This window comes from Ictalurus punctatus, chromosome 29, assembly GCF_001660625.3.
Source record: "Ictalurus punctatus breed USDA103 chromosome 29, Coco_2.0, whole genome shotgun sequence".
NCBI classification, from domain to species: domain Eukaryota; kingdom Metazoa; phylum Chordata; class Actinopteri; order Siluriformes; family Ictaluridae; genus Ictalurus; species Ictalurus punctatus.
The window spans coordinates 3,207,347-3,234,377 of NC_030444.2; the positions used below are offsets into that span (position 1 = coordinate 3,207,347).

A 27,031-nucleotide genomic window follows, 5' to 3' on the forward strand; every position below is an offset into this window, starting at 1 on the left:
TCATTGCTACAGTATTTATTTTTGGTCATTCAAGCTAATTGTAGCTGAATGTTACCTCAAACAGTATATAGCTCTCTCCGATTTTAAACAAAATATAACCGATATTTACAAATTTTTTTTTTTGTATTAAAAATACAAAATGTGATGTCTTTTTAAAAGACATAGAAATACATATGATATGACAAGGTTCAGGCAGGGAAATGGCAGACCCAGGAGGCATCTCATACATAATTATGACCCTCGTTTAAAAAAAAAAAAAAAAAGAAAGAAAAAAAGTTGCTACGTAATAACTATTTCATAAGTAGTAACAATGCAAATTTTCTTATTTTTACACTTTGTCTGTGCAACAAGATCAGAATTTGTGCTGAATCCCACTGGACTGGCAAAGAGAGGAATGAAAATGGATTCGATAATAACAAAAGAAAAGAAAAAAAAAAAAACACGATTGAAATGGATTTAAAAAATGATAAATGCTTGGGAGTGCCTGTGGAAATCAGTGGGAGAGATGAAACAGAACAGACACGACAGAAATCACAAAAAGTAACAAGGTCAAGTGAATACTGATGGCGACGCCGAGTTCTTTCTGAGGTCTAGTGACGGGCAGCTTTTTCTCACCCACACACACACACACTTTCTGATTCAAGTATCCTTACATGCCACACACACACACACACACACACACGGTGTAGGACTTGAGACAATTAAAATAACACTGTTGAAAAACATCAGCATCCATGTAGGTTAAACTTTTGTTCAAGCGGTCCGTTTTCCTTCATTTCCTTCAAAGTGCCAAAACTTCTTTCTTGTGGTTCTCACAGTGATTTCAAACCAAGAGCAATTTATTTAAAAAAAAAAAAAAAAAAACCCGCCACACTCCAATGTGCTGTGGTGGCTGGCGAGTCTTCGCTATAGAATCTGCTCATGCTCACTGGGATTTGATTGACAGCCGTGGGAACCGGTCAGAGTACGGCGGGAGCAGAGAGCCAGAGAGTCGGTTTTGAGAAGCTTTGCGTGTTGCAGTTCTGAGCGGATGAATGATGTGTGCGGATTCCTCACACCGCAGATATCTGCTCATTTTCTGCAGAACAGGATGAAACGGAAATCACCATCAACGTATAACAATAATGTGTTTACTTGTACTTTTAAAGTAAAATAAATTTACTTTAAAATGTAAAATAATCTTTAAATGCACCGTCAGACTGAATAAAACCCTCACCGTCACACGGTGGTCGCCGTGGTGGCGGACAGTGAGTATATCCATGCATGCGGGGGGGTGGGCGTGGCTGTGGGGGCGGTTCTAAGTCCAGTGACCTCTTGATGAGCCGGGACCTCTGCAGGGCCGCGTTGTAGTCCGGTGGGCGTCGTCCATGAGTCTGACTGTGGATGAGGTTATGCCCGAGCTCCTCGACCTCAGCCAACGACAGAGCGGTGTACCCAGGCGGAGTGGGTGGAGGCTCTCGGAAACGCCCCTCCCTTCGACTCATGGTGCTCTTTTGCACGTTCGGGACCTCGTCTTTTCCCCCTCGTCGCTTGATCGTGCCCGTGTCGCCTTCCGATTCATCGGCCCAGTAGCCCAGGGGCGTGGCCGATTGGCTCCGCCCGATGCCCGGCCCCTCCGTCAGCATCTCCCAGCTGCGGCTGTCGTAGTAGCCGATGCGCTGAGGGATGCTCTGGATGTTGTCGTGAGAGCCGCTGGAGCAGGAGGTCCAGCTGCCCCGCCCACTGTCAGCGGCGTCCAATGAGGCACGGTCACACTGGTCCTGGGTCAGCGAATAAGACCTGACCGAGACAGAAAGAAAGAACGCAAATTAATTAGATTTTTTTTTTCAAGCACAAAAGCACAGCGCTGTCAAACTCTTAATTCTGATTGGTCATGAGGTGTTGATACATTTTCTATAGCATATATATGTACCCGAGGCTGATCTGGTCTAGCTCCGTCCGGTGAGCGTTAGGAGTCTGTGTGAACGTGCGTGTGTGAGAGGGGGCGTGTGTGTGGCTGTGGGTGTGGTCATCTGCCATGATCAAATCAGATGATGAGGCCCTCAGGAGACTCAGCTGATCAGGTCCTGGGAAACAAACAAAAACATTTCTGATCTTTATTCCTCTTTCTATCAAATCCCAGAGCTTTGAATATGGAAAGTTCAGAAATGAAAACAAACAAACAAAAAAAATACAGCTCAAATGAACAGACAAAATGATAGAACATGTTTAAACAACGTGGCTAATGGTTCAGAGGGTCAGCGCGTTCGTACCCTTTCTGGACGCGTTCCCGGGGAAAGCGGGCGGGGACGAACGGTGAGAGGAAGCGTTCGATTGGTTGTCTTCCTTCTGTCTTCTCTGTCTATCCTGAGCCTCTTCTGCGTGGTGAGACGCGGGTGAATGTGCACCTACACACACACACAGTGTGAGAACATACAGTACAAACTAAACTTTACTTTTGTATTAACTTTTGTTTGTTTACACGTTTTATGCACGTAGGTATTACGTGTGTGTGTGTGTGTGTGTGTGTGTGTGAGAGAGATTACCTAATGGTGCCAATTCTTTGCCAGGTGGCTTCTTTCGAGGGATATTCTTTGGAGTGGGGCTTCTTGGCGTTGCGGGAGACGCATCAACTCGCCTTTTTTCCACAGCGGTCTTATGCACTAAGAAACACACAAACGCCGAGACAAATTCTCACACACGATGTATTTAATGTACGCACGTATAAAGCTGAAATTTACACACTTCCTAAAAGAGAAGTAAATGTGAGAAAGTTCATTTCAGCACTTAATCTAATGTTGGAATGCTGTGTGTGTGCGCGCGTGTGTGTTAGGGACTCACCTGTGTTGTTGGAAGGCTCCCACTGCAGAGACAGAGCATGTAAGGCGTCCTCACTGCTCTCGTGCGTGAGCGTGTCGAGGTACTGACGCACTCGTCTGCTCATCAACTCAGTCTCGTACAGTTTCTTTGCGCTGAGGAAGGAGCTCCGTCTGCCTCTCCTCCTATGACCTACTGTCCCGTCAGACAATGAGGAGCTGCTCACCTGACTCAGAGACCTACACACATACACAAGACAAAACCCAATAAAAACACTACTCAGTAAAACTGAAATGATGGACATTATCAGGGAATGAAAGAGAAACAACGCTGAAACAAAAGAATAAAGTGTTCAAACATGCTCAAGTAATCTACAACCTGCTACGGCTCATGCAGAAGGGAGAGAGGGGGAGGGGAGAGGAGAAAGAGAAGGGGAGAGGAGAGGTGAGAGAAGGGCAAGGAAGGGGAGAGAAGGTGAGAGGAGAGGACTACTGTGCTTTGTACCAGGTTAATATCAGTCTATGTGAGTGCAGTTAATGCCACAGCACCACCAGCAACGTTAGACATTAGGAGTCAGACAGCAAGAGAGACAGAGAAATAGAGGGAGAGAGAGAGAGAGAGAGAGAGAGACACACACACACACACACACACACACACAGAGAGAGCGCATAAAAAAAAAAAAACCCAGCTGAGCCACAGTCCCACTTACCCAAGACTCCTCCATTTTTTCTTCCTAAAACACAGCCGTGAAGACACCAAAGAGGAGGACGGAGAGAAAGAGACATAAAAAGGGGGTGGGGGGAGGAGACAAGAGAGACAGACAGGTGCTTATACAGTAAAGCCCACAGAACAGAGGCCACAGACCACAGGAAGAGCCCGCTCCGGACATCAAGCACAAACACGCTGACGCAAATGTGACCAAAACAATTACAATTTTCCTTACGGGGGGCGTGTTTAAGGAATTCTTCATGTCTGAAAAACTGAGTGTACGTAGTAGAGCGCTGCACGGGGACTTCGTGTGCTTTGCATTTCACGTTTTTAGATCTCCCCTCGATCGGCAGCAATCCAATCCTACGGACGGGCAGGACGTGGCGGCGTATACAAGTTTTTAAAAAAAATTTTTAAGCACAGTGGAGCTTCGAAAGTCGAACCTAGTTGACATCGAGTGCTTCCTTTAACTCGGGGAGATAAATAATATAAAGATATTTATGACAGTTTGAATAGAATATATTTCATACAGCGAAGGCAAGCAATCCCCTTATCGTCACCAATCTATATTTCAGCTTTTTTCCCCCCTTTCTTTTTTGTAACATACTCGCCAAGATGACTAAGAGCGTCGTCATGGTTACGCATCGGATAAAAACCGGCTCCTGTCAGCAGTTTTTCTGTTCGTAGTTCATTTTGTTCCTGTACAGATTCCCATGCAGCTCTCTACCAGAGTGTGTGTGTGTCTTTTGTAAGCATTCTCAAGGGAACACTGTGCGCGCACCTCGTCCTGAAGAGCAGCGCTGGATCCATGGTGACGGACGCCAACCTGACCACGTGCCTGATCTCTCGAGCGATCATTCGCAGTTTCTCGAAATTGACCAGTCCGTCCACTTTAGAGTCGTTACCTGCGAAACAGAGGGACACGCTTAAAGTTCTCAAACCAGACAGACGGACACGCCCTAAATTTGCTCCTGAAGCCGTAAGGGGTTAATAATCGTACCCTCGTGGAGGAAGGTGAGGTCTTTCTTGACGATGGGGAAAAGAGGAATGATCGGCGGTTGGAGATTGTGCTTGTTCAGCAGGTTGCGGTATTTGGCCATGTTGCGCGACGGGTCGAAGACTTCCTGCAGCTCGGCCAGCAACTTTTCGTATTTAGCAGGTAGACGCTCCCACGTAGCACGCAGACGCGACACGGGGGCGAGATTCAGCCCACTGAAAGACAGAAGGAGAGAGAGAGCGATGGATTTAGAACGCTTTACATGCCGGATTAGCCCGATTAGCACGCGATGAATCTGGGAGTCACCTGATGATAGCGAACATGGAGTTGAAGTTTTTGCAGTCCCGACAATGAAGGGCCACTTTGATGAAGTGTTTGATTAGCTTCATCCGCTTGGCCTGGTTGGGTTCCCGCACGATCTCCGTGGAGACCCAGAAGGTCTCCTGGTTGACGAGGTCTTCGAAGTTGCGGAGGTTGCCCGGCGGCTCGCGGGGACGCAGCTTGAAGAGGTCTGCGATGTAATCGGTGGGCTCGATGCTGGCAAAGAGCACGTAGTTGCGTGCCGAGAGCTGATTGGCTATCTCCGTGGAGCTGAGAGATAACAGACAAACCTGAGATTCTCTTTGCAGTTCTTGAGCCTCGACGTCCGAGCACAGTGTCTCCGTCTCCATGTTACTCTTAAGGTAGTACCTGATGAGCGCAGTTAATGATTTAAAAAAGAAAAACAGCAAAATCAGCAATATTATTTTCATTTTTAAAAAAAAGAAAAAAAAAAAGCACGGCTAACCAAAACTGCAATATGTTTTCCTTTAAGAAAACAAAAACCAAAACTGTAAATCCTTTAGTGATTAAGGTGAGATTAGAAGCCGATGCGCACCTCGCACAGAGCTGAATCCGGTCAGCAAGTTTATTGAGCTGATCTGGAAGTCTCCTCTGTTTGATGACGCCCTCCGGCGTGACGGACACCTCGCACAGCGAATAAGCTTCGGGGCCGGCGGTCAGGCCGAACTCTCGGATCGCCAGATTGGCCGCCTCTCGTGCCGTCGTTTCCCTATTGATCAGCAGGTAGCGACTTTGTTGATCCGCCTTGAACACGCGTAGCACCTGATCTTGTAATTCTGAAAAGGGGGAGGGGCGAACGGAAAAAACAAAAACGAAGAGAAAAAAAAACAACCAGAACTTAACAGAACTACTAAAACAAGCAGCCTGGTTCAGCCATCATGCAATGAATAAGCGTTCACTTTGTTCTTTTGTTGTTGGTTCAGTTCGGCATTGAGGTGTAAACGATAATCCTGGGTAAATCCGATTGATTTTGCAGATTAATTGCCACAGATGGCCGATCGCTGGATCTATTGGTTATCGGCGATTCCTGCTTGCGTGCGTTGCCGGAGCGTCTGAGAAGCATCTGCTGTCGTTATTATACGTTACGAGAGCGACCTCTAGAGGCTAAATAAAAACTGACAAATTTTGTTGTGTTATTTGAAGTGTTTTTTTTTTAATAATAATTTTAATTCCTTTTGGATCTCTATTTTTATTTGTTATTTGGGGTTTAACTTTTTGGTTCAGTTTGGATGTACATCTTAATTGAATTCTATTTTTTATTTTTATTTTTTTAAAAAGTGAGGTACATTTCAATGTACAGTGAGTACTGTTATTTTTGTAATAAAGTTCAGTTTTTTGGTGCTGCCCGACTTAGTTATCGGTAAAATCCATAATCTGTCGACCTCTGTTCAGCACAGCAAAATGTTTGTGTTGATATGAAATTCTCCTGTATAGCGTATGCATCTAATAATCAACTGAAGAACATTTCGGCTTCTGATTCATATTTGCAAATTATATACGGACGCTTCAACGTTAGTTAATTTTATTGTTAGTACCTACTTATACTACTCGAATTATCATATAGATTTTTGATTATTTAACTGCAAATAGTTTTTTTTTTTTTCCAGACTGAAACTAATGCAACCTTTGTGGCTCATTACCAAAAAAAAAGGTTACCAATTCTACTAATAATACTAAAGTCTAATGACCGCTAAATGCTGCGGTCACTATTGATTAATTCGGGCCAGCCTGAAACCATGGAATGGAACAAAATGAAAGCTTACGAGTTTTACCATTGCGCTAATCACATGCACATTATCCATTGGAACAAATTTAGCTATAATCCACAAAAGAAAAGGTTCAAATTATAACCCAAATTACTGGAGACCAAAATTAAATAAATAAAAACTGAGATACAGGATTAAAAAGTCAGGTGGAGGGGCAGGCATGGAATGGAGTCGTATTCCTGCAGAAGTGTTAGAAGAGTGTGTGTAGGCAAGCAAAACTGGAGAAAGAAGTAAAGAAACTGGAGAGGAATTTGACGAGGGAATGCAAGTCGCTATAATGGGTGTACAGAAAAGAGATCTGGACACGGATAGAGAGATTAAAAAAGATGCATTCTTAATACAGATGATCCGTAATAGTGTGTCCATCCAACGTGGACAGCTAACTAGAAAGATCAGCATGAATAAGTACAAGTACATCCCCCTATTCAAGGAACTACAGCTAGAACTACAAGAGAGAGAATCGAATCTAAGAGAGGTATCTAAAAAGGCGGCTAGAAGCGTAAAAGACGGCTGTCGGTGTCTCTAGAGAAACCCCGAGTACTCACGAGTGAATCCAGGTGCTGTGAGCGAGAAGAGGGTTGTGGAAAAGTTAGAACATGACACAGAATATATTCAGCAAGCCATTTCCAACCCACACAATATAGTTAGCACTGCAAAGAAAAGTGAGGCAGGAAGGGAACCAGCAGGAGCGGTCTTTCTGCAGCCTGTGCTGTAACCGGAAACGGGTTGTCGTTTACCAGGTGGCTGCACGCTGTAGTCGATGATGCGCTGTTGGCCCTGCGCCAAGTCAGGGTTGCTAGACGACAAGCTTCCGGTGATTGTCGTGGTGGGCGGAGTCTGCTTGGTCTGCCTCAGGCCCACAATGCTGTCGTCCTGCGTCTGCCCCAATCCGAGGTCACTGTCGACAACATCAACTCCCGTCATTCGGTGCACAACTACGCATTACAACGCGGCGCGACAATCCGTTCGGAACGAAAAGGAGGAGTTTAAAACGCTACGCTACAAACGAAAACGCGGCCATCTGTTTCGTGTGCCTACCTGTATGGTTTTTGAGGTAGAATGCTGATCCGCGTTTTGTCCAGAATCTTCATCAGTTTGTTGCGGCCGCCCATGGTGTGCGCTTTAGCCTTCTTGCTGACCTTCTCCGGACACATGACGACCCCGGTATCGACCCCGAGATCGGGTACGGAGTAGCGGGAGCTTTTCTTTCCGTCACCGATCTTAGGAAGGTGAGGAACCCCGTTTTTCCGTTCCTCGGCTATTCGTGCCACCAGCTCCTTAAAGACTGAGAAAGACATGTAAAAGATCTCTGTAATTGGGTTGCATGCCAAAAACAGTAAGCATTTATTTAAAAAAAAACAAAACAAAAAAAAACCTCTCTATTTGCCTGTGAAGGTGAATAAACTCACCCAGTAGGTTGGTTTTGACACTCATGGACAGTTGTATGTTATTCTTGAGGATCTCGTTGGCTTTGGACAGGTGTACATTCTCAAACGTCTGCCCGTTCACCTCCAGTATCTAAAGAACGTGTCACAAGTTAGTCAGAAAGCATTGTAAGCATGCCGATGCTGTCTTTACCAATGTCAAAACGGGCTTACCTGGTCTCCACGCTTAAGCCCCGCCTCTTCTGCCTTACTGCCAGCTTCGACAGAGCTAATGAAGAGGTGCGTTCCTCGCTCAGCACCGCCCATCAGAGTGAAGGGGAGGGGCAGCTCCCGAGACGACCTCGCGATCGTAACTACTCGCGACTTGGCCTTGGCGGCGCACGCGATGTTGAGCAAACGCAACTGACCACTCATTTTCTGATTCGAGTAAGAACAAAAATGAATGAGTGGGGGTGGTGATATAAATTTTTTAAAAAATGGATGAGACTTATAGTATATAGTGTAGTAGCATTGGCTCATTCGCGTACTTCTTTTTCCAGATTGTTCTGGAACTCCTCTAGGAACTGTGTCATTCCCGGGTCTCCCTCAAAGTCACTGAAGTGATTATTAACCCAAAGTAACACGACCCGTGTCACCTGAGAGACAGAAGGCAGTGCAGAGTGTGTATACATTTTATAAAATCGGTCTCGTTACTATTCAAAACGCTCTTGACGACGTAATTAAAACTCAAACGCATTCAGTCAGCGCTACCTACCTTGTCACGTAAACTGGGGTCGTTGAACCAGTCTAAAAGTCTTTGGCCCACAATAAGAGGACTGGACAGGAAGGTGCGGTAGGTCAACAGGAAGTCTTCAATGTACGTCGGGTCCACTACGGAGTGGTCCTCCACTAAATGCTGAATCAGACGCTCTGGGGTGCCCTGCGAGATGAGGGTTTTTTTTTTTTAAGAAAAAAAAAAAGAAAAAGAAAAAAAAAAAAAAAAGACACGTTACTCCGGTAACATGTAATACAACCCTTTCTTGGACAAGTTGAAACCATCAAATCTCTCCCAACTAGAAACGACAAACTCGGAAGAGACCCGCCTTCGCGTGGATTATTTTCATATTGATAAAATAAAGCAAGAAATAAAATTTTCGGCAAAAAAATGAATAAATAAAAACATTTCGTCACCTTAACGACGATGTGTCCTTTGCGTGTTCCTGTGCGGTCGAGCTCCCGGTGTTCTTTCACCATTACGATCTCTCCCTCCTCCTCCACCCGCTGTGTGTTCAGTTCCACCTGGTTCAGGATGCAGCAGTAGTCTTGCTGCGCTATACACACAAACTACACGACCACATCACCAAGACAGAATAAAGTGTTAATACAATTTTTAAAAATAAATAAATAAATTGTATCCTTGTTAAAAATTTTTTCTAAAGAACCCCCCACATCCCACACACCTGGCAGTCGTCTACTTTGGTCCTCATGACGCCGACCATGAGCTCTTTCTCCATGGAGGGAGAGACTCCGAAACTGCCTCCCATCCCTACAGTCTCAGGCTGGCCATCCGGATACATCACCTCCACGGCTCCGTTCAGGATTACTGACCATGAGTCCAGCTAAACATGACGCAAACACACGTATATGCAAAGCTTAGTGTTTATCCCCAAGGCTTATTTGGAACACAGTACACACACCTAACGGACATTTTTGCAGTTGAAATCATTAAATCATCATCATCCCTTATAGAATATTATTATTATTATTATTATTATTATTATTAGAGGTTCAAGCACCAAAGGTCAAGTTGCAGAGACATTAAATTGGTCAGTAGACAGTACCCCGATCCTGCTACTAAGGCAACCAAGACACGCTCAATCGGCCACATGGTGGCACCAAGACACAGAGTTTTACATTTTAGCCCATATCTCGGAAACCGTGAATTACTAGGATTTTTTTTTTTCACCAATTCCTTGGCTTCTAACAAACAAACATACAAAGCGACAAAAAAAATTGGCTCCTCCCACATAGATTGAGTTTTCAAACTTTTGCAAACCAGTCCTAGGATCTTCACAAAACTCAAGCCGAGATTCGTAAACAATATGGCCTCACGTGTCATCACTTCTTCTTGGGCGTAGTTAGTTTACGCATGGATTTGCACGAAACGAAATACAAAATCCCAAGAGTCCGTTAGCCAAATTTGGGGCGTGGCTATTCATAGAATTCAAACAGCGGTTTTTCAAAATTAAAAAATAATAAACATTATTGCAATCCAGCAGAAGCGTGGTATACTGCATTGGTGTAATAATGAACTTCTAATGATACGAACCACCAGCCAATAAGGTTTCGGCAGGGATTGCACGGGATTATGACAAAACTTGGAGTGTGTACCATCTATGGTTTCTTTAGAGCTCTGTTTAACTTGGAGCGCGACGTGTGCTCGGACCCCGCAAATCGCCACTTACGGCTATGTTTATTATTGAGATCAAGAGTACGATTAGAAGTCAAGGATTTCAATTCGCAACCTTCCAGCAGAGCCCTAACTACTGAGCCGCCAATTTAGAAAGGAAACCTTCATTTAAAATGACCCAGCACCTCCTCTCCGTGGTTCAGCACGATAGTTCCGGCACGTTCCACCACGGCAAACACCATGACGGCACAGAGCGCTCGCCTCACAGACACGCTGAGACTGGAGAACGCCGGCAGCTGCTGCACGAACTCCAGTAACTGCTCTGGAGGGAGAGAGGGCGAGAAAGAAAGACAAAGGGCAGGTGTAAATGTAAGTGGTTTCCATCCTCTTGAATGTTCATTGAGTTTAGTCAGAATTGTGACACATGGAGGAGGGGGAAAAGAAAAAAAAAAAGGAAAAAAAAAAAAAGGCTTTAAGTATCTTCTTACCGATGTCATCGTCTGTACGGTCCACGGGGTCTTTCTCCAGGCAGTCTCTCACGATGTCTCGACTCATGAGGGGGTCCGCCGATCTCCCCACTTCTTCGTCGTCGTCATCCTCGTCCGAATCCACCGCCGTCTCGGGCAGTCCGCTGAGATCCACGTCGCCGCAATCGCTCTCGGTAGCCTGGCAGAGAAAGCACGTTAGAAAACAGCACGATTATGTGTTTAATACGTGTACGTAAGGATTAATACTAGTATATTAAGATTTGTATAAGGCTATACATTTGAAGTGGTTATGTCGTGTTTCACAGACCACTCTGACAAGAAGTATTTGGGGTTTGCAGAATCCGCTGTCTGACGCGTTCCCTCCGGAGAGCAAGCGTACGCGTGAGAAGGAAAGGAAGAGAGAGAAGCTTATGAATGTGTACCTGGTAAATATCTGATAGGCTGCTGCTTCCTGAGTCACTGGCGATGCTGGATCGGGATTGACTGGACGACATGTGGAGGTGGAGCCCGTCAGAGAGGTGGATCTTAGTGAAATCCGCAGGAAGCTGGAAGAGAGCCAGAATAGGTTGGTACACGGATTTTGGAGCGTGTGCACGAGAAAGAGAGAGGTGTCTTTTGCAATCTAGTCCATGATGGATCAAAGGATTAAGCTCACTAAAGCCTCCTTTCTCTGAAAGCAGTTACATCCAACAAACGGGGGGAGGGTCTGGGGGCGTGTCTTAATGTAGCGTGTACGTAAACTTACAACCTCAACTGTATACGTTACCCTCTGAAAAGAAATATTAAACAGCTGACGCGAGGGCATTTCACCTCCCGATTTTATTCTATGAAACAAATACGAAGCCATTTGTTCTCACGAGCCCAAGAGTTGCGCATTCACAGGTCGGCGTAATCGCAAACGCACCACTTTGTGTATACTTGTTTCGTGTTCGAACAGTACGAAAGGGTGTCTAAATGTACTCACAGTCCTCCTGTCTGGTTGCCCGACTCCATAGCTGTGCGGGAGCACTAACGTCCTCGTCGATAAAGGCACAGACCGGCCTGTTTAACCCTCTCTACGACATCCTGACTCGCCTCATCTACTTTCTCTTCTGCTTCGTCCTGGCCTTATTTCAGCCTGCACTTCCACAACTGCTTCCTCTCTCGGCAACACCGCTCCCCCCGCCCCACAAACTCCCGTGAAAATCTCCACAGCAACAGACCCAGAGAGAGAAAGAGTAGGAGGGGAGGAACATAGACAGCGCTGCAAAGACCACCTCCTTTTCACCCTCTCTCTCTCTCTCACACACACACATACACACAGATTAGTAAGAGTGGGAATGGTAATTGTTTTCACTGAATGGGGAGGGCTTTGAGGATGATGGACACCCCTACTAAACCAGTCATCAGCGCTGACCCTGAAATGACAGGAGGTCACTGAACAATAGTTTTGATTCAAGCTGCTCGGAAACCCCCCCCCCCCCCCTCCCCCCGGGTGTAAATCATAATGAGCGTTATTGACTGTGGAAATAAAGCAAGAAAGAGGAAGCGGGCTTGAGAAAATGTAGCTAAATGGAAAAAAAAACAAAAAACTTTTTTTTTTTAAAAAAAAAAGAGGGAACATGCAGCACAGCAATGAAGACAATGGAGTTTCAATTCTTGTGACGTGTATGTTAGTACATTTGTTCTTAAAGGCAGAGCAAACAAAACGAAAATGTTTTAAGCGTTGCAGAAAGAAACGTTACCTGGGATTTGGAAGACTCCTGCGGTCGAAAAACAAAACAAAAACAAAAACACAAGACACCCAATTATTAAAAAACAAACCACTTCCAATTATAGAAAATAACAATTATTTAAAGAAATATCACATGAAAGAGCTGGACTATAAGCAAAATTTGAACTGTTTAACAGTGCTTGCTGAAAAAATAAATAGATACCCGCGCGCGACGTTATAAACGGATTAAAAAGTACGACGTGACGTTCTTTAATAAAGAAAAGAGTCGTAATCGTCGGCGAATTGCTGTGGCCGTGCCACTGTACGCAAAATCATCAACTTTACGGTGGTAGCAGGACGTCTGCTTCATCGCAGCGCCCTGGCGCTGATTATTCCCCTATACTGGCACATCGTGAAGTGTTTTATTCTTTGCGTATTTAATATTTACTGTGCGACGCAATGCTCGGCTTGGCATAACAGCTTCCTCTTGTGAAACAGAGGAAAGAAATTGGTTAACGCTACGAAATTCACACAGCTCTATCATCGAGTGATTCGGCAAAAACAAACTAGTTTACATAACTTATAAGAAGTAACAGACAGAGAGTAACTCCTGATGATTTACATTTCAGATTTATATTCCAAACAGAAGTGTATGTATATATATATATAGATTTTTTCATACAGACCGTGTGATAGCCTGGGGGCAGAGGCGGCTTGCTAACTGGATAATGCTCGACCGTGTCGATGATGGTCTGCCTCTCTCCGCGTTGATTTATTTTCCGGAACCTTCTCCTGGACTGTCGGTGTGACACCTGCCTCTGAAAATACTCCTCACTGTCCTCCACATAGTCCACCTGACGGCGAGAGAGGAAATCGGTTAGCTGAAGATAAAAAACGTCTCAGTCTGTGCACAGCTCTCTCTCTCTCACACACACACACACACACATCCTCTTCAGTATAATAACACATCCTCTTCAGTTCTCACACACACACACAGACTCACCACTATCATTTCGGAGGCCTCGAGGACGATACACTCGCAGCCTCGCCGCAAACTCCCTGCAGAACGTTTCCCAAAACTGAGACACACACACAAACACACACACACACACACACACACACAGAGAAAGAGAGAGAGAAACAATTACAGGTTATACAAAAAAAAAGCGCACACAAATTTATAAAACAAAAGAAATTCTGCAGGGATGGCACACACACACACACACACACACACCTGCTGCGTGGAAGGAACATCGATTCCTTAATGAAAACCGAGCCAGACAGCAAGATGTACCAGCAGGTTCCAATGTCATCAGGGCTAAAACACAAAAAAAAGCCGATGCATTACAGCTCTGTAGTCTTTTACAAACGACAACAACAACAACAACCCTTCAGGGGGTCTTGTTATGCTGTCGAATTTTTAAAAAAATCGTACCGGTCCGAAGGGGTTTTTATTTGCGATAACAGCTTCGACAAGCGCTAAGGAGGTTTATATGAACACTCTTGCTTTTAAAACAATGCGTTTCGTGACGTTACTATAGTAACAGCTAACACACAGGGACTGACGTGTACAACCGAGGTATTTTAATTCATAAAAAACGGCTGTCGTGTAAGAAGGATATATGCTTCAGGACACGCTGTTACGGGAACGTCATCGATTATTTTCCAATAACGGCATCACCCCCCGAAGTGTTTTGATAAACTACTGGGCACAAAAAAACAAAAACAAAACCCAACTCATTCGTATTGCAGAAAACTGCTCTGAAGTGGAGGTTGACTGATTGATCGGTTTTGCCGATTAACTGGACTGATAAACAAACTATTGTTTATCTGCAAAAATCCACACCGATAGTTTTTCCCGGTTGCGTCCATTGCGGATCTACCGAGAAGTGTCGTCTGTCATTGTTATACGGTACAAGAGCGGCCTCTAGAGAAGAAATAAAAATCGTCACTGACTAATTTTGTTGGGTTATTTGAAGTGTTTTTTGATTCGTTTTGGAGTGTTACTTTTTGGTTCGGCTTGGATGTATATCTTTCATTTACACGTTTATTACATTTTTTTTTTTTTTTTTTTTTTAAAGTACAGTACGTTTTCACCTTCGGTCCACTCCTACATGTGAAACAACAGCATGCCGCTCCGAGACGAGTCAGAGTGAAAGCTCAGAATGACAAACAGAGTCTCTTTTTCCCCATCGAGGCAGCATTTTTTTTAAGGAAACTAAACTTACACAAATAGCATACAAACTGCTGAACTTGTGCATTTTAACCCCGAGTCTGTCAAACCAACGAGTCGGAGAGCCAGAGAGTCTGGAGGGAAGCGATATGTGCAAAGTACTTGCTCCGTGCCCAGGACAGATGTTTGTCGGCGTGGGTCAGAAACGTGTGTCGCACGTGAGCGAATCAGGGGCCTGATGTTAAACATCGACGAGACACTCACTAGTATAAAACCTCGTTGGCTTCATGATGCTCGTAGCGAACTGTTTCACACATCAACCTGAAAGAGAAAATTACAAAAAATTTTTTAAAAAAGCACGTTCGTGTACGCTTACTGTTCACTAAATATGCTCACTATGTAGTGCACTACACAGAACACCTACTAAAATGGCATTTGAAATGGTGCGCACGTACCTGAGCTGGTGTTCTCTCAGGCTGGACAGTGCTTCCATCCCATGCAGGTAGGAGTAGACGATCTGAAGGTCCTGCGAAACAAAACACTCGTGTCAATGCGTCAAAAACAGTATATAAAAACATGTTTAAAAAACCGTCTGAAACACCCTGCAGTTACACTCAATGACCAGCGAGAGGCAGCAACCCTATTACAATTCGACTCTCCAGTCCATGCTCTCCTTCCTACGCTGCATGCAAGCTCACGTTCGAGCACACACACACCCATCCCATGACGCAATGCACTTCAGCTCAATGTTTAACAAGAACGGCATGTTTGCGGATTCCACAATGCCCGTTTGTCATTCTTTCTCTCGCTTTCTCCGTCCTCCCTGTTCGGCCCGTTTCCTGCGGCGTAAAATGGAGAGCTTGCGCCGTTCTTTTTTAGCCTTTAACCGTGGGAAATTCTGACTTAAGCATTCAGTACCGCCTTTGGAAACGGTGCTAGCAGTAGTCAACAGAATTTATATGAAATGGAAACTAGATACTGGAACAGAAAACTCTCATCATTCTGGAGATCCCACAAGCTATTTCGTTTAAGGGGAAATTCCTGTGCCCAAAAACCACACCTTTACGACATGCAAATCTGATTCAGATCACATTTAGAATATTAAACCCTATATGCTTTGATGTCGTTTTTCCACACGCACCATCATTACCAGCCGTTGGTAATAGCTCAGAGGCAGTGCACGAAAAGTTTACGATTGGAGGATTTGTGCATCTGGGATGTTTATTCTTGTGGCGTGTAGCATGGCATTTCCGTCCTCGCTTGGTCGCCCCCCCCCCCCCCCCCCCAACAGAAATTCCTACATTGCTACGGGAAGTGTCACTGAGAGGCAGGGTTCAGGATGGAACAGCAGTTCGCTGCACCGTAAGCTACTTGTCCATCTCAATGTATTAAAAAAATTAAAAACAACTCTGTATACATGCACTGGTCGATTTAATAAGATCACCTAAATCTGCTCATTCATGCAGTTATCCAATCAGCCGATCACTTGCGAGCAAGAGCTTCGAAAACTTCAGAAAGTTCTGATCTGGGGTTTATTTATTTATTCGTTCATTTGACCCATGACAGTCTCTAGGGTTTACACAGAATGTAAAGAATGGAAAACAAAATAAAACATCCAGTTCTTCAAGCACTGACCAATCAGAATAGTAGCCGTGGTATAAACTAGGGGTGTAACGGAACTAACAGATGGAAATCGATGATAGATAAACAGTCGGCGGTGAATTTTATTATCCATTAATTGGGCTGTGTAACGAGGCACGCCATGGAGCTACGACACTTCTGATTAAAAACGCAGGTACACCGCAGAAAACCTCTAAAGTAACAGGAAGTCTCTTGAAATAACTTGTGTTCTCGTGCGAGTCGTATTTCTATTTGTAATCAGATGTTCGTGGTCACTGAAAGTAACAGAGGAAGTTCAACGTTATGAACTAATGTGTATCGAGTGGTCTTATCCGGCTGTATCTCATATTTAGGGTCATTTAGTCTATTCCCTGATTCCAGGGATGTTTAAAAAAAAAATCCTGTGAGTCAGGCCCAAATCTCCGGAGTCGATTCTACACCAAAAAACGATTCGCCGCTCGTTTGGAACCGATCGTCGGCGCTGATGATCTGGGGCTTCGAGAACACTCGAGCTCTCTGTTCTCGAGCCAGGACCGTCTGTCAGCATTTTGAAACATGTTTAATAATTCTCTCCACTGAACACGTACGTGGCGTCACATGTCAGTGATAGAATACAGACAGGGTTAGGATTAAAACGAGAGAGACAGCGAGGGCGAGAGAGAGCGAGAGAGAACTCAAGGAAGGAACAAGTGTAAATATTATCACAGCCATGTCACCAGAGACAATGCTTTTTGTTTGTGTGCATCAAACCACAAACAAGCCCAACAGGATACCGTATGTCCAGCTCCGTCTTTCTGCGAGGTGTGATAGACTTACCCAGAGTTCCTCAGGATTTGTTGTTGTTGTTGCTTGTATGCTGCACACAGTGTCTAAATACATGCGCAAATACGAAAAAAACATGTCAGCTAACCACAAAATACAAGTAGTCAGCCAAATCGATACTCAAACACTCGCTCGGTCAACAGAGATACTCTCTCTCTCTCTCTCTCTCTCTCTCTCTGGGGGGAGAGAGAGAGAGAGAGAGAGAGAGAGAGAGAGAGAGAGAGAGAGAGAGAGAGAGAGAGTGTGTGTGTGTGGGAGGGAGAGAGAGCGCACCAAGCTGAGTCATTGATGATCACACCAAGCCTAGGAACACACAGCGCTTGTATGTGTACACACTCAGCTTTCTCCACGAGTACAAACGAGCACACACGCATCGTTCGTCTCGAGGAAAACCCGAGTCATGCCTTGCTTAAACATAACCCACATCATCAGGTCGTTTGTGCAGCGCCGAATGAGAAAAATCGCTACACTGCTTTGAAATATTCCGTACCGAGAGCAAGTATTTTAGAGGCAGAAACGCTGCATGGCAAAAATATATTTTTTTTTAAAAAGAAAAAAAAGAAAAGGAAGAATAATGAGTAGCAAGAAAGCAAGAAAACAGGGGCGTTAAAGGCTACCGGAAACTTTGCGTTTAATGGTTGTTCCTCTTCGGGAGCCGCCGCAGGTTCGGAAACGCTGGAAGTCTAGACACTAGTCGATCGACGAGCTACGTGCCGCCATGTTTTGGACGGTAGGAGGAAACCAGAGAACGCTGGGGAAATGCCGACAAACACAACTCGGGTTCGAACTTGACAGAACCAGCAGACGTCCTGCTTTTATGTTTTTCCACTACAACGTAAGAACCGTCAACAAATATCGTTATACTTGCACCAAATACAGCCACATACCGCATAGCTCTGATCTACGGGGTCCAAGCACTCTTCGCGAGTACCGCCCTTAGCGGCCGGTTCTCATGGCCAAGGGATCTCTACGCAGAGTATGTTGAAACGAACCCGATTCACTGCGTGTTCGTGGGAAAGCAAGAAGCTTCGTCTATGGAACTGTACTGACACCATTGATAGAATTGTAGATAGATGAGGAAATCAGCTTCAGTCTCTTCGCTAGTGACCAGAAGGCACAGACTGGATTCTGCAATTCCTGTAAATAGGGCACTTAAAAATAAAGCAGTTGAACAAATGCAAAGAAGTTACAAGAAGTTATGTAACTCCTGGTAACATGTCTTATGTTGCGCATTTCCTCTTTCTCCTCTTCGATTCTGATTGGTCATTTCCTCTTTCTCGATTCCTGGGTTCTGCTTAATCCGTGCACACGAATGGCTTAAAACATTAAAAGTGAGTGTAGCTATGCGAATACTGGCCCGAGCTAACCTTTTCGTCCGAGTAACTTGAAAAGAGGTTTATACCAACTAGAAAAGTCACTTAGCCGTAAACAAAGTAGGCATAATAGCTGTAGAATGCTAGTGGTTGTTTTTCTTTTGTTTGTTTTTTTTGAGGCGATGGTATTTATGGGGCGTCCTGCGGACGGTGTGGAGCGATATATAACCTAGCTTTGACGTATAGCGTGAAGTGCCTCAGAGGTCAAGGAGAGCAGACGGTTAATAATGGTCAGCACCAGCTGGGAGCGCAAGGGCAGAGGACTTCAGGCGCTCGAGAATAACCCATCGAAAAACAATGCGAGGTTAAAGGTCATGATGTCAAAAAAGCACAACACTGTTGCATCGCATCGCTGTCTGGAGCGTGCTGGAGTATCGGAAGCATTCCGAGCGTCACGCGCTCGGGCGTCGCTTGAATGAGGGCAGCAGCTGTCCCAGATGACCCGCTGAAGTCGAGAGTTCAACTCTGACCCTGCATTACACACATTCCAGAGAGTCCACACATGTCAGAGAGCCAGGTTCAGCAGACGCTTCATGTAGTAGTAGTAGTAGTAATAATAATAATAATAATAACACCCAAATGATTAACCAGCATGGCAGAAACCTTGGGGATAACCTTGCGTCAGGAAAACCGTTCAAACCTCGCCATCATCCCCTCGATAATTCGAATTCTGGGAAGACACTGACTCAAAAAAAAACAAAAAACAAAACACCCCAAACAACAACAAATTTAACTATCGGTCGATGAATTGGTTTTCGGCAGGTACCGCCCGTCTCAGTTATCGGTAAAATCCACAAATCGGTTGAACTCTAGTGCAAACAGAAACAAAAGACGTTTCGTGCTGGTTAATAAAAGACAGACAGGATGGAGCGATAAGATATTCCTATCAGCTCCTTGATGCGGAAGGAAGAAATGCACGTTCCCCTCTCTTAATCTAAACGTGGTACTGACACATCATTTTTAAAGCAGGATAGAGGAACAGAAAGGCAGAATGAAAGAGAGAGAGAGAAAAAGCTATGCTGTTCGAAATTCATCTTAACCCTTAATTTCAGATAATGTGGGGAAAATGCTGATAAATTCAATTCATGTTTGTTTTATTTAAGTAATCTATATTTTGACTACAAACCCTGTATTTATTTATTTTAAACTGGGCCTTGTTTTACCCCAACATGACGTAGATCACCTTTGTCATTCGTTATCACTGCAGTACACGTGCTTTTTTTTTTTTTTTTTTTTTCAGCCCACTACAGCCCACTACACAAAAATAGTCTGGAGGTTAGACACAGAGTTGCTGCTACTGCACGATTATAGCGGCAAAGGGTGTTTGTGATAATGCTCACATCAGCACTGACGCATCGCTCTGACCGAGAGAGAGAGAGAGAGAGAGAGAGAGAGAGAGAGAGAGAGAGAGAGAGAGAGAGAGAGACAGAAAGACAATGTCAGGCCTGGAGAAAGTACACCCAGACACTTATATTCTGTTCCTGATACTATTTATGTAAACATGAAAAAAAAAATGTTGTGGGGGTGCACTTACTTCTCCCAAAATACTTTATTCAGCTGTTTTTTTTTTCTGTGTATGTCTTTTTTTTTCTTTTCTTTTTTATACACCACATTCTGAAACCAAAGTCTGCTGTTCTGGGAAAAGAGAAGAGATACCGCAGCTGGCCGAGCAGGTGGAGAGCTTGGGTTGGGTGGACGAGAGAGAGAGGGGATCATCATCATCAACATCGGGATACGTTAACCTCTCTCGCAACGCGCTCGTCTCATCTTTATATGTTTCGGATTTGAAGCAAACTGATTTGATATTAAAAGTTTGTCTTCCAGTATCACATCATGATATTTTTGCCCAAAATCTCCCACCCTTGTAGACTGTATGGAATTCAATTTGTGCCAAAAGTAGTGAACGAAAATTATTTTTAAAAATACATATATGCACACTATGAGAAAGAAGAAGAAGAAGAAGAAGAAGAAGAAAAAACCAACACTCTGAAACTGAAAAACAGTGGAAAAACTTTTGGCACAAATCTGATTCCATGCCGTTATCACTGCTCGCTGCACAACCTGAGAAGGGTGTGGAAAACCTATGAATCATATAATTTGGGATTCCTACACCTGTTTCCACTCGCAGAGGCCGTTAAATCGAGCCCCTGATGGCGGTGATCGGAACGCGAGAGGGTTCTTTGCTGCGCACAAAAGATGAAGATACAAAAGGAAACGTTTGATGTGGCGTGTATCTATAGTCGGAGTATCCTTCATAGAATACACAGTCGTAAAGAAACTGAAAATGTCGTTCCCCGAGGTATCGAATGCAAACGGGATATAGTAAGAGGATATACTTATATCTTTACGATGGGCCAAAAAGTACAGGATGTGCCAGTGACAATCCTGTGGTGTGTGCGTGTTTCTTTTTCTTGCTCGGACAAGACCTTAAATATGAATCAACAATGTTATTCTGAAAAGTGTTTTTTTTGTTTTGTTTTTAAAAACATCGCCTCAGAGCTTGAGGTTTCAAGCGATTGTTCTCCAACCCCTTTATTTCCTTCTGTTTTTTTTTGTTTTTTTTTTAAAGACGCTTTTCCTGTTTCCTCCGGCGACGGCCTCGTCAGCGTGGAGTCATTCAACAGGAAATGCCATCACGTGCTTCACCTCCATTCCAGACGTGTTCGCGGGTTAAGCGTGTTGGGAAACTGATACGGTGGCAAACTCGACACGGTTCAGAAAAAAAGAAAAAAAAACCCAGTGTGTTTCTTTTCTTCTACTCGTTTCGAGATCTTTTCTACGCTAACTCCACGAACCGCTATGGTTTACTTTTAAAATAATATTTAGCTCCTCTTAAAATATGAAGCCTTTCAAGTAACGAACGCGCTGTTTAAAGAAACCCGACAGCCCTGATAAACACACGCACACCATGCAGAAGAGTGTCGTCTCTCAGAGACACACTCTGGCGCACAGTCCTGCGGTGTGGCGTGCGAAGAACGAAAACAATGTCAGAAACAGCTTGCTGCAGGTTTGAGAGCAAACACTTTCGACAGACGGTTGTACCTGAACGTCCTGACCGCATGCACCGGAAGAGTGTGTGCATGGGTGAAGGACTGAAAATAAAAACGCTGCGGGCAAAAACTGTGCGGCAACTCGTCTCGCAGAGTTTAGCAAGACAAGGCAGGAGCACAGCTGCACTTTATATGCAGAAGTTTTTCTAAACATTAAACAGAGAGAGATGACAAGAGAGAGAGATTAACACACGGCAAGTTTTTCCTATTTATACGGAAAATAAATCCTAAACACAAATTTGTGCCTACCTAATAAGAGGTTTAGAATGTGGAAAAAGTGCAAAAGACAGAAATACAGAAGGGGAACGTGCCAACGCATAACACCTCCTCCCCCAATTTAGCCGACCTGCCTGATCATACAACGGCTAGCTTAAAGACACCTACTGCACTGTTTACTAATATCAGCTATCTGCCCTCTTACGCATACACAAGCTGACGGACTCGTGTGATTGGCTAGTGTCGCTCTGGCACAGCAGGGAGGGAGAGAGAGAGAGAGCGCAGAATGGTTCATTTCCCACCCGTTTTTGTGCTCAGCAATCTCTGAACGTTTGTGTCGACCGAGTGAGGATTTTTACCGGTACCGATAACGGAGTCGGGCGGTAGCTACCTGCCGATAACCGATTGATCAACCCATAGTTTTTAAAACTGTTACTGAATGAAAACGTAACACTCAAAGTAAAACATTGCTGAACTTTATTGCAAAAATGTACTATACTTTTTTGAATGGAATAAATATTAATATATATTAACTATTAATAAAATGTTAACGTAAATAAAAAGATCTACATCCAAACTAAACCAAAAAGTAACACTCCAAATAATAAAAATCGAGACATCCAAAATGAAGCAAAAAAAAAAAAAAAAAACTTCAAGTAACAACAAAATGAGTCAGTGATAGTTTTTATTTTGCCTCTAGAGGCCGCTCTGGCACCGTATAATAATGAAAGAGGACGCTTCTGAGCTGCCCCCGCATCGGACGCGATCGGGACAAACTATCGGTGTGGATTTGTTGCCGATAACTGAGCAATCGTCGGCAAAAACGTTTTCAGCTTCTCAGACAAACGGAATAGCTAACAATCGAACGCCACGTCTACGTTAATCCAAAAACATTACTACAAAATTTGAAAATGCATCTTTTTCTACACTTTATGGACTTCCATCCTGCTCCACACTGCGACTGCGTTTTTGTCCGGCGAAAACGGGGCGCTTCGAAAACTCTCTCGTGAGTGGATGAATCTGAAAATGGCGTTTTCGCGTTCGTGGCAAGGACCGAGAAAACAGAGCTATACAAAAACCATGAAGTATTTTTTTTTGTCACGTGCCCCGTCCGATTCGAAACAAACGACACGGCGGACGACGTCGTACCGCAGATGTTGCGCCTGTTGTCCGGTTTGACATCAGTCCAGGTTAACGTCACATCCTACAACCTTCAGACTGACGGAAATGACGCAGACCGGAGCTTCTTACGTTTAGGGATGGCGCATACGGAGAGCATTTTAGATACGAAAACGCCGTTTTTGGATCTATCCAGATTAATCAGGACGTAGCCCAAACAATCCAGTAGGCTGAGGCCTAACTGCGGTGTGCACTACTTCTTCTTTGCCACCTTTTAAATTTTAAATGAAGTTACTTTTATGCTTCCAGGAACAGCTGAAGGTATTCCCCCCCCCTCAGCAGAATCCCACTCACACTGAATAATTTACACGCATTACATTTAAGCCTATGGATTCGTACCTAGCGGATCATCTGAAACACCTTTTACGGGTTAATTCTCCCCAGAGTTCTTGCCGTCAAAAGTTTGTACTCCTTGGGAACATTTCTGTTTAGACATATTTGGCTTTTCTCATCTTTAAGATTAAGATAAGTGGTAACTAGCGCTAGAGCGAACGGTGCAGTCATGAATTGGCAATGCTGTAATAAACAGGAAGGCTTGGAACAACTTCAGTCTAGCGCTGATTACGTGACCTGACTTCTGGTGAAAACGCCACAATAAATCACTACATCTGAATCTGTTCAGCGCCACGTTTTTCCACCCATTTTTAAAGCTGTTGAGCCTGGCTCTGCATTCACAACACTCACACACATCTTGGGGGGGGGGACTCGGGTTTTTCAGTCAGTCACTACACCTAAGAAACATTTCCGGTCCCAGTCGTTCGGTCGATTGAAATCCGGGGTCCGTAAAACAAAAAAAATCTAATAATTCTAGAAAGATCTTCAAAAGCAGCTCTGACACCAGTTTCCAAAGCTGCTTATTGTGCTCCTCTTCCTCTTCGAATTTCCTTCAGCCTCAGTTTCTCGAAACGTTACCGCAGTCATAACAAGCCGGCAGCTGAGAATCAGGGCCAAGGTTCACCGGGCTTGTAACGTGGTGCTACATCACTCGTGCAGTATCGCTCTTTATTCGGCGTCGGTGGATCGAACACAGATTTCGGTTCGCGCCCTAAAGAGCTTGGGTAGTATGTCCAATGCATCGGTATGTGAAAATTTCTGTACCGTGTCCTGACTGGACTGAACACACACAGCCATGACAAGCGTTACATCAAACAGCAGGTGTTCTCACAGCTGGAACATCAGGAATAAAACATGAAGTGGATTTACTGTTGGCGTCGTGCAGTTGATTCATCATTCATTCAACGCGCAGAATTCAAATGCGGTATGATACGGCGGCGTCTTGATACAGTATGGCTAAGTAATAACGTCCGTGATGAGCATCGCATACATATGCGCCTTAGATTTCAATGGCATAAAAGTGCGACGACTGCAATAATACAGAACGCCGGTGTTTTTGCTGTCCATTCGGTCGCTCCGTCACTCTTGGCAGCAAATAACGAAAGCAAAAGCTGTGTATTAGATTGTTTAATAGCTAAAAAACTATATATCTTGCTATCTCTCTTTAAAAAAAAAAAAGAAAAGTTGTAAGCTAGTTCTAACGCTGACTCATCTCTCTAACGCTCAAAGATGTTTTGACTCCTGCATTCTCCACCACTTAATGGAATCTGCGTTTATGAATTTCCAGACCAGGTGATTTCTGTAGCCGTAAACATGTTTATGAGTTGCTGTGTTTTTTCGGACAGTTCTACAAACGGACGCAGAACGGTTACGTCATAGGCCGGCGCTGTAAATTACCGAGAAGACCAAAATGCCAATAAGTTCCTACCTGCTGCTCACCATAGCCACCGCTTATCAAAACCACCTATTTTTTTTTGTAAAACCCCCGAAGCCTCTCCCGATTCAAAATAAAGAGGAAGCTACGTTTTTCCGAGGAAGGAGTTTGGGCTTGACTCGGTTTACACCTAATCAAATTGTGATATAACTATGATGAACATCTGACTTCATTATACAAGGGCCTCATATCAAACAATACAAAACACTGCATTGTTACACCCCTGAATTTACAAACATAAAACCAGTTCTTACAGCATTTTCTGTATATTTCAGCCCTGCCCAACAGCGACTATATGATGTTGAGATTCTTTTCACACTGAGGACGACTGAGGGACTCGAACACGGCTATTACAAAAAATGTATACTCCTTTCCATACACAAAGTCCCGCCCACAATATTTTTAGTAGTTCATATCTATAGAGTTAGCATGCTAACTAGTGTTTCCATTAGCAAGGACTCTCATGGCATCACGTTTGAGTGCAATGAGACAGTCAACAGAGTTATAACGCGATATAAACAATCAAGGATAATGATTAATGAGGATGTGAAGGGGATTTAGGGGCGTGTCTATAAAATGACCGACAAGACGCGAATCCAAATATAAACAAAATATTCCGGACGGGAAGCCTGGGGTTCTCCTCCCCTTCCACCTGCGTGATACACTTGTTCTGAGAAAATTTTGTTCTGGGAAGAAAAAAAAAAATTCCCCTCTTCTTCATTTCTACAGGTTTTTTGTATTAGTAAGAAATCAAAAAAAATATTCTCTATTACACCTTTAAAAAAAAAAAATCAATTAGGCGCGTTGCTCAGTTCTTCACGTCATTCATTTACAATTTTCCCAAAGCTTTGTCAGTTTGTTTTGTTTTTTTTTATTTATTTAAACTTTCTCTCTCTCTATCCAAACTCTATGAGCTCACACCGTAATTTGCAACTCAAATACAGGGCCTTGTAGGAAGCCCAGAAAAATGCTGCGGTCCATCACGATATTACAATGTAAACGTATACAGATGTCAGACCGGCCCGCTTGGATTTAATTACGCTACGTTGACCCTGGAGTAGCAGGCCGAATCCACATCGGCGCCTTATTGCACTAATAAACGCACTAGGTAGGGCGTAGAAGCCTATACCTCATACGTGACGTAGTACACTTATAATAGGGGACTTGGAGTCTTTTTGGGCACGAGCCACTGAACCAGCGCGTGAGTAACGCGGCTAAAATAGAACACATTGCAACCACAAGAGAGACTGAGAGAGGGAAAAAAAAATAATAATAAAATTAGCTAACTAGCATTTTTCTCACTCTGTTCAAAATAAATGAACATACATTTTCATAACCCCCCCAAACAAAACATGTTTTAAACAGAGTTTGGTTTTAAGGTCTACAAACACGTACAAACTGAATCAGATATCCAAAGTAACGGAAGCTACGGTATTAGCTTAGCTAGATGACAATATTTACAAAACAATAAAATATTTCTCGGGTACACAAACAAAAAAAACTACAAAAAAACAAAAGAAAAAACTTATTTCTCGACAATTTAATCCATACCGCAAATGTTGGTATACAACAAATTCGATTAAAAAAAATAATTTTAAAAAAATGTACAATGTTAGCTAAAATGCTAACATTGCTTCTTCTTACCTGTTGCGTCCTCTCGCTGGGGTTCTTCATAATCGCCTGACGAAAACTGCTATCCACATAAGACGCCATTCTGTCGTTTTTAAAACCGCTGACTAAAACCAAACACATTAAATAACTTGTTAGACTCTGCGCATTTCTCCGAACTGCTTTCACCTCGCTACGTGAAACCGAAGTCCTATCCAAAAGAAGAAAAGTCTGTTCTGTTCTGTCGCGTTAGGCCGCTTTCGGAGCCGCGGGCTCGAGTTGCTCCAGATGCCCGACGAAAGGAGAGATGTTCCGATGTCAGTTACGCGTCTCCTCGCTACACGAACCGAATTTCCTTCTGTTATACACTACCCGGTCTATCAGGAGATTGTTTATCACACAAGCACAGACCCATGTTAGATTACGGAGGTATAACCTACCTCAGCGAAAGGCGGGGAAAAAAAACCCAACAACAATCCCCTTACTTTGGGTTAATTAGCTACGCTACTGGTCAGCGAAGAAATACGACCGCGTCCCCGCATGGTGTTTTCTCTAAATCACGATTTGCCCAAAAGATCCGGTTACTTTGTGTAATCAAACGGTGCGCTATGCTTTCGGACGAATTAACGGTGAAGTAAAGCTCCTGACGGATGTAGAA

General features: G+C 43.9%; 1 protein-coding gene across 5 annotated transcripts; it reads right to left on the bottom strand.

Annotated features, from left to right (window-relative positions):
• rapgef2a (Rap guanine nucleotide exchange factor 2a) lies at positions 1–27,031 on the bottom strand. Of its 5 annotated transcripts, XM_017461395.3 has the most exons (30): positions 26,410–27,031; positions 15,193–15,263; positions 15,002–15,058; positions 13,799–13,882; positions 13,568–13,643; positions 13,251–13,418; positions 12,596–12,613; positions 11,294–11,416; positions 10,872–11,049; positions 10,569–10,705; positions 9,434–9,592; positions 9,165–9,317; positions 8,749–8,913; positions 8,522–8,629; positions 8,208–8,411; positions 8,019–8,127; positions 7,648–7,894; positions 7,347–7,507; positions 7,155–7,169; positions 5,379–5,619; positions 4,808–5,191; positions 4,505–4,716; positions 4,286–4,409; positions 3,506–3,529; positions 2,821–3,035; positions 2,526–2,642; positions 2,253–2,387; positions 1,913–2,066; positions 1,217–1,779; positions 1–1,078 (listed from the first exon to the last, which is right to left on the bottom strand). In XM_017461395.3, exons 1-30 carry the CDS (start codon positions 26,515–26,517, stop codon positions 1,053–1,055), a joined length of 4,536 nt encoding a protein of 1,511 aa, XP_017316884.1. In that variant the 5' UTR covers positions 26,518–27,031; the 3' UTR covers positions 1–1,052. The 5 variants fall into 5 exon arrangements, with proteins under 5 accessions (XP_017316884.1, XP_017316885.1, XP_017316886.1 ...); XM_017461396.3 differs by lacking the exon at positions 7,155–7,169 and having other exon boundaries at positions 26,410–27,030; XM_017461397.3 differs by lacking the exon at positions 3,506–3,529 and having other exon boundaries at positions 26,410–27,030.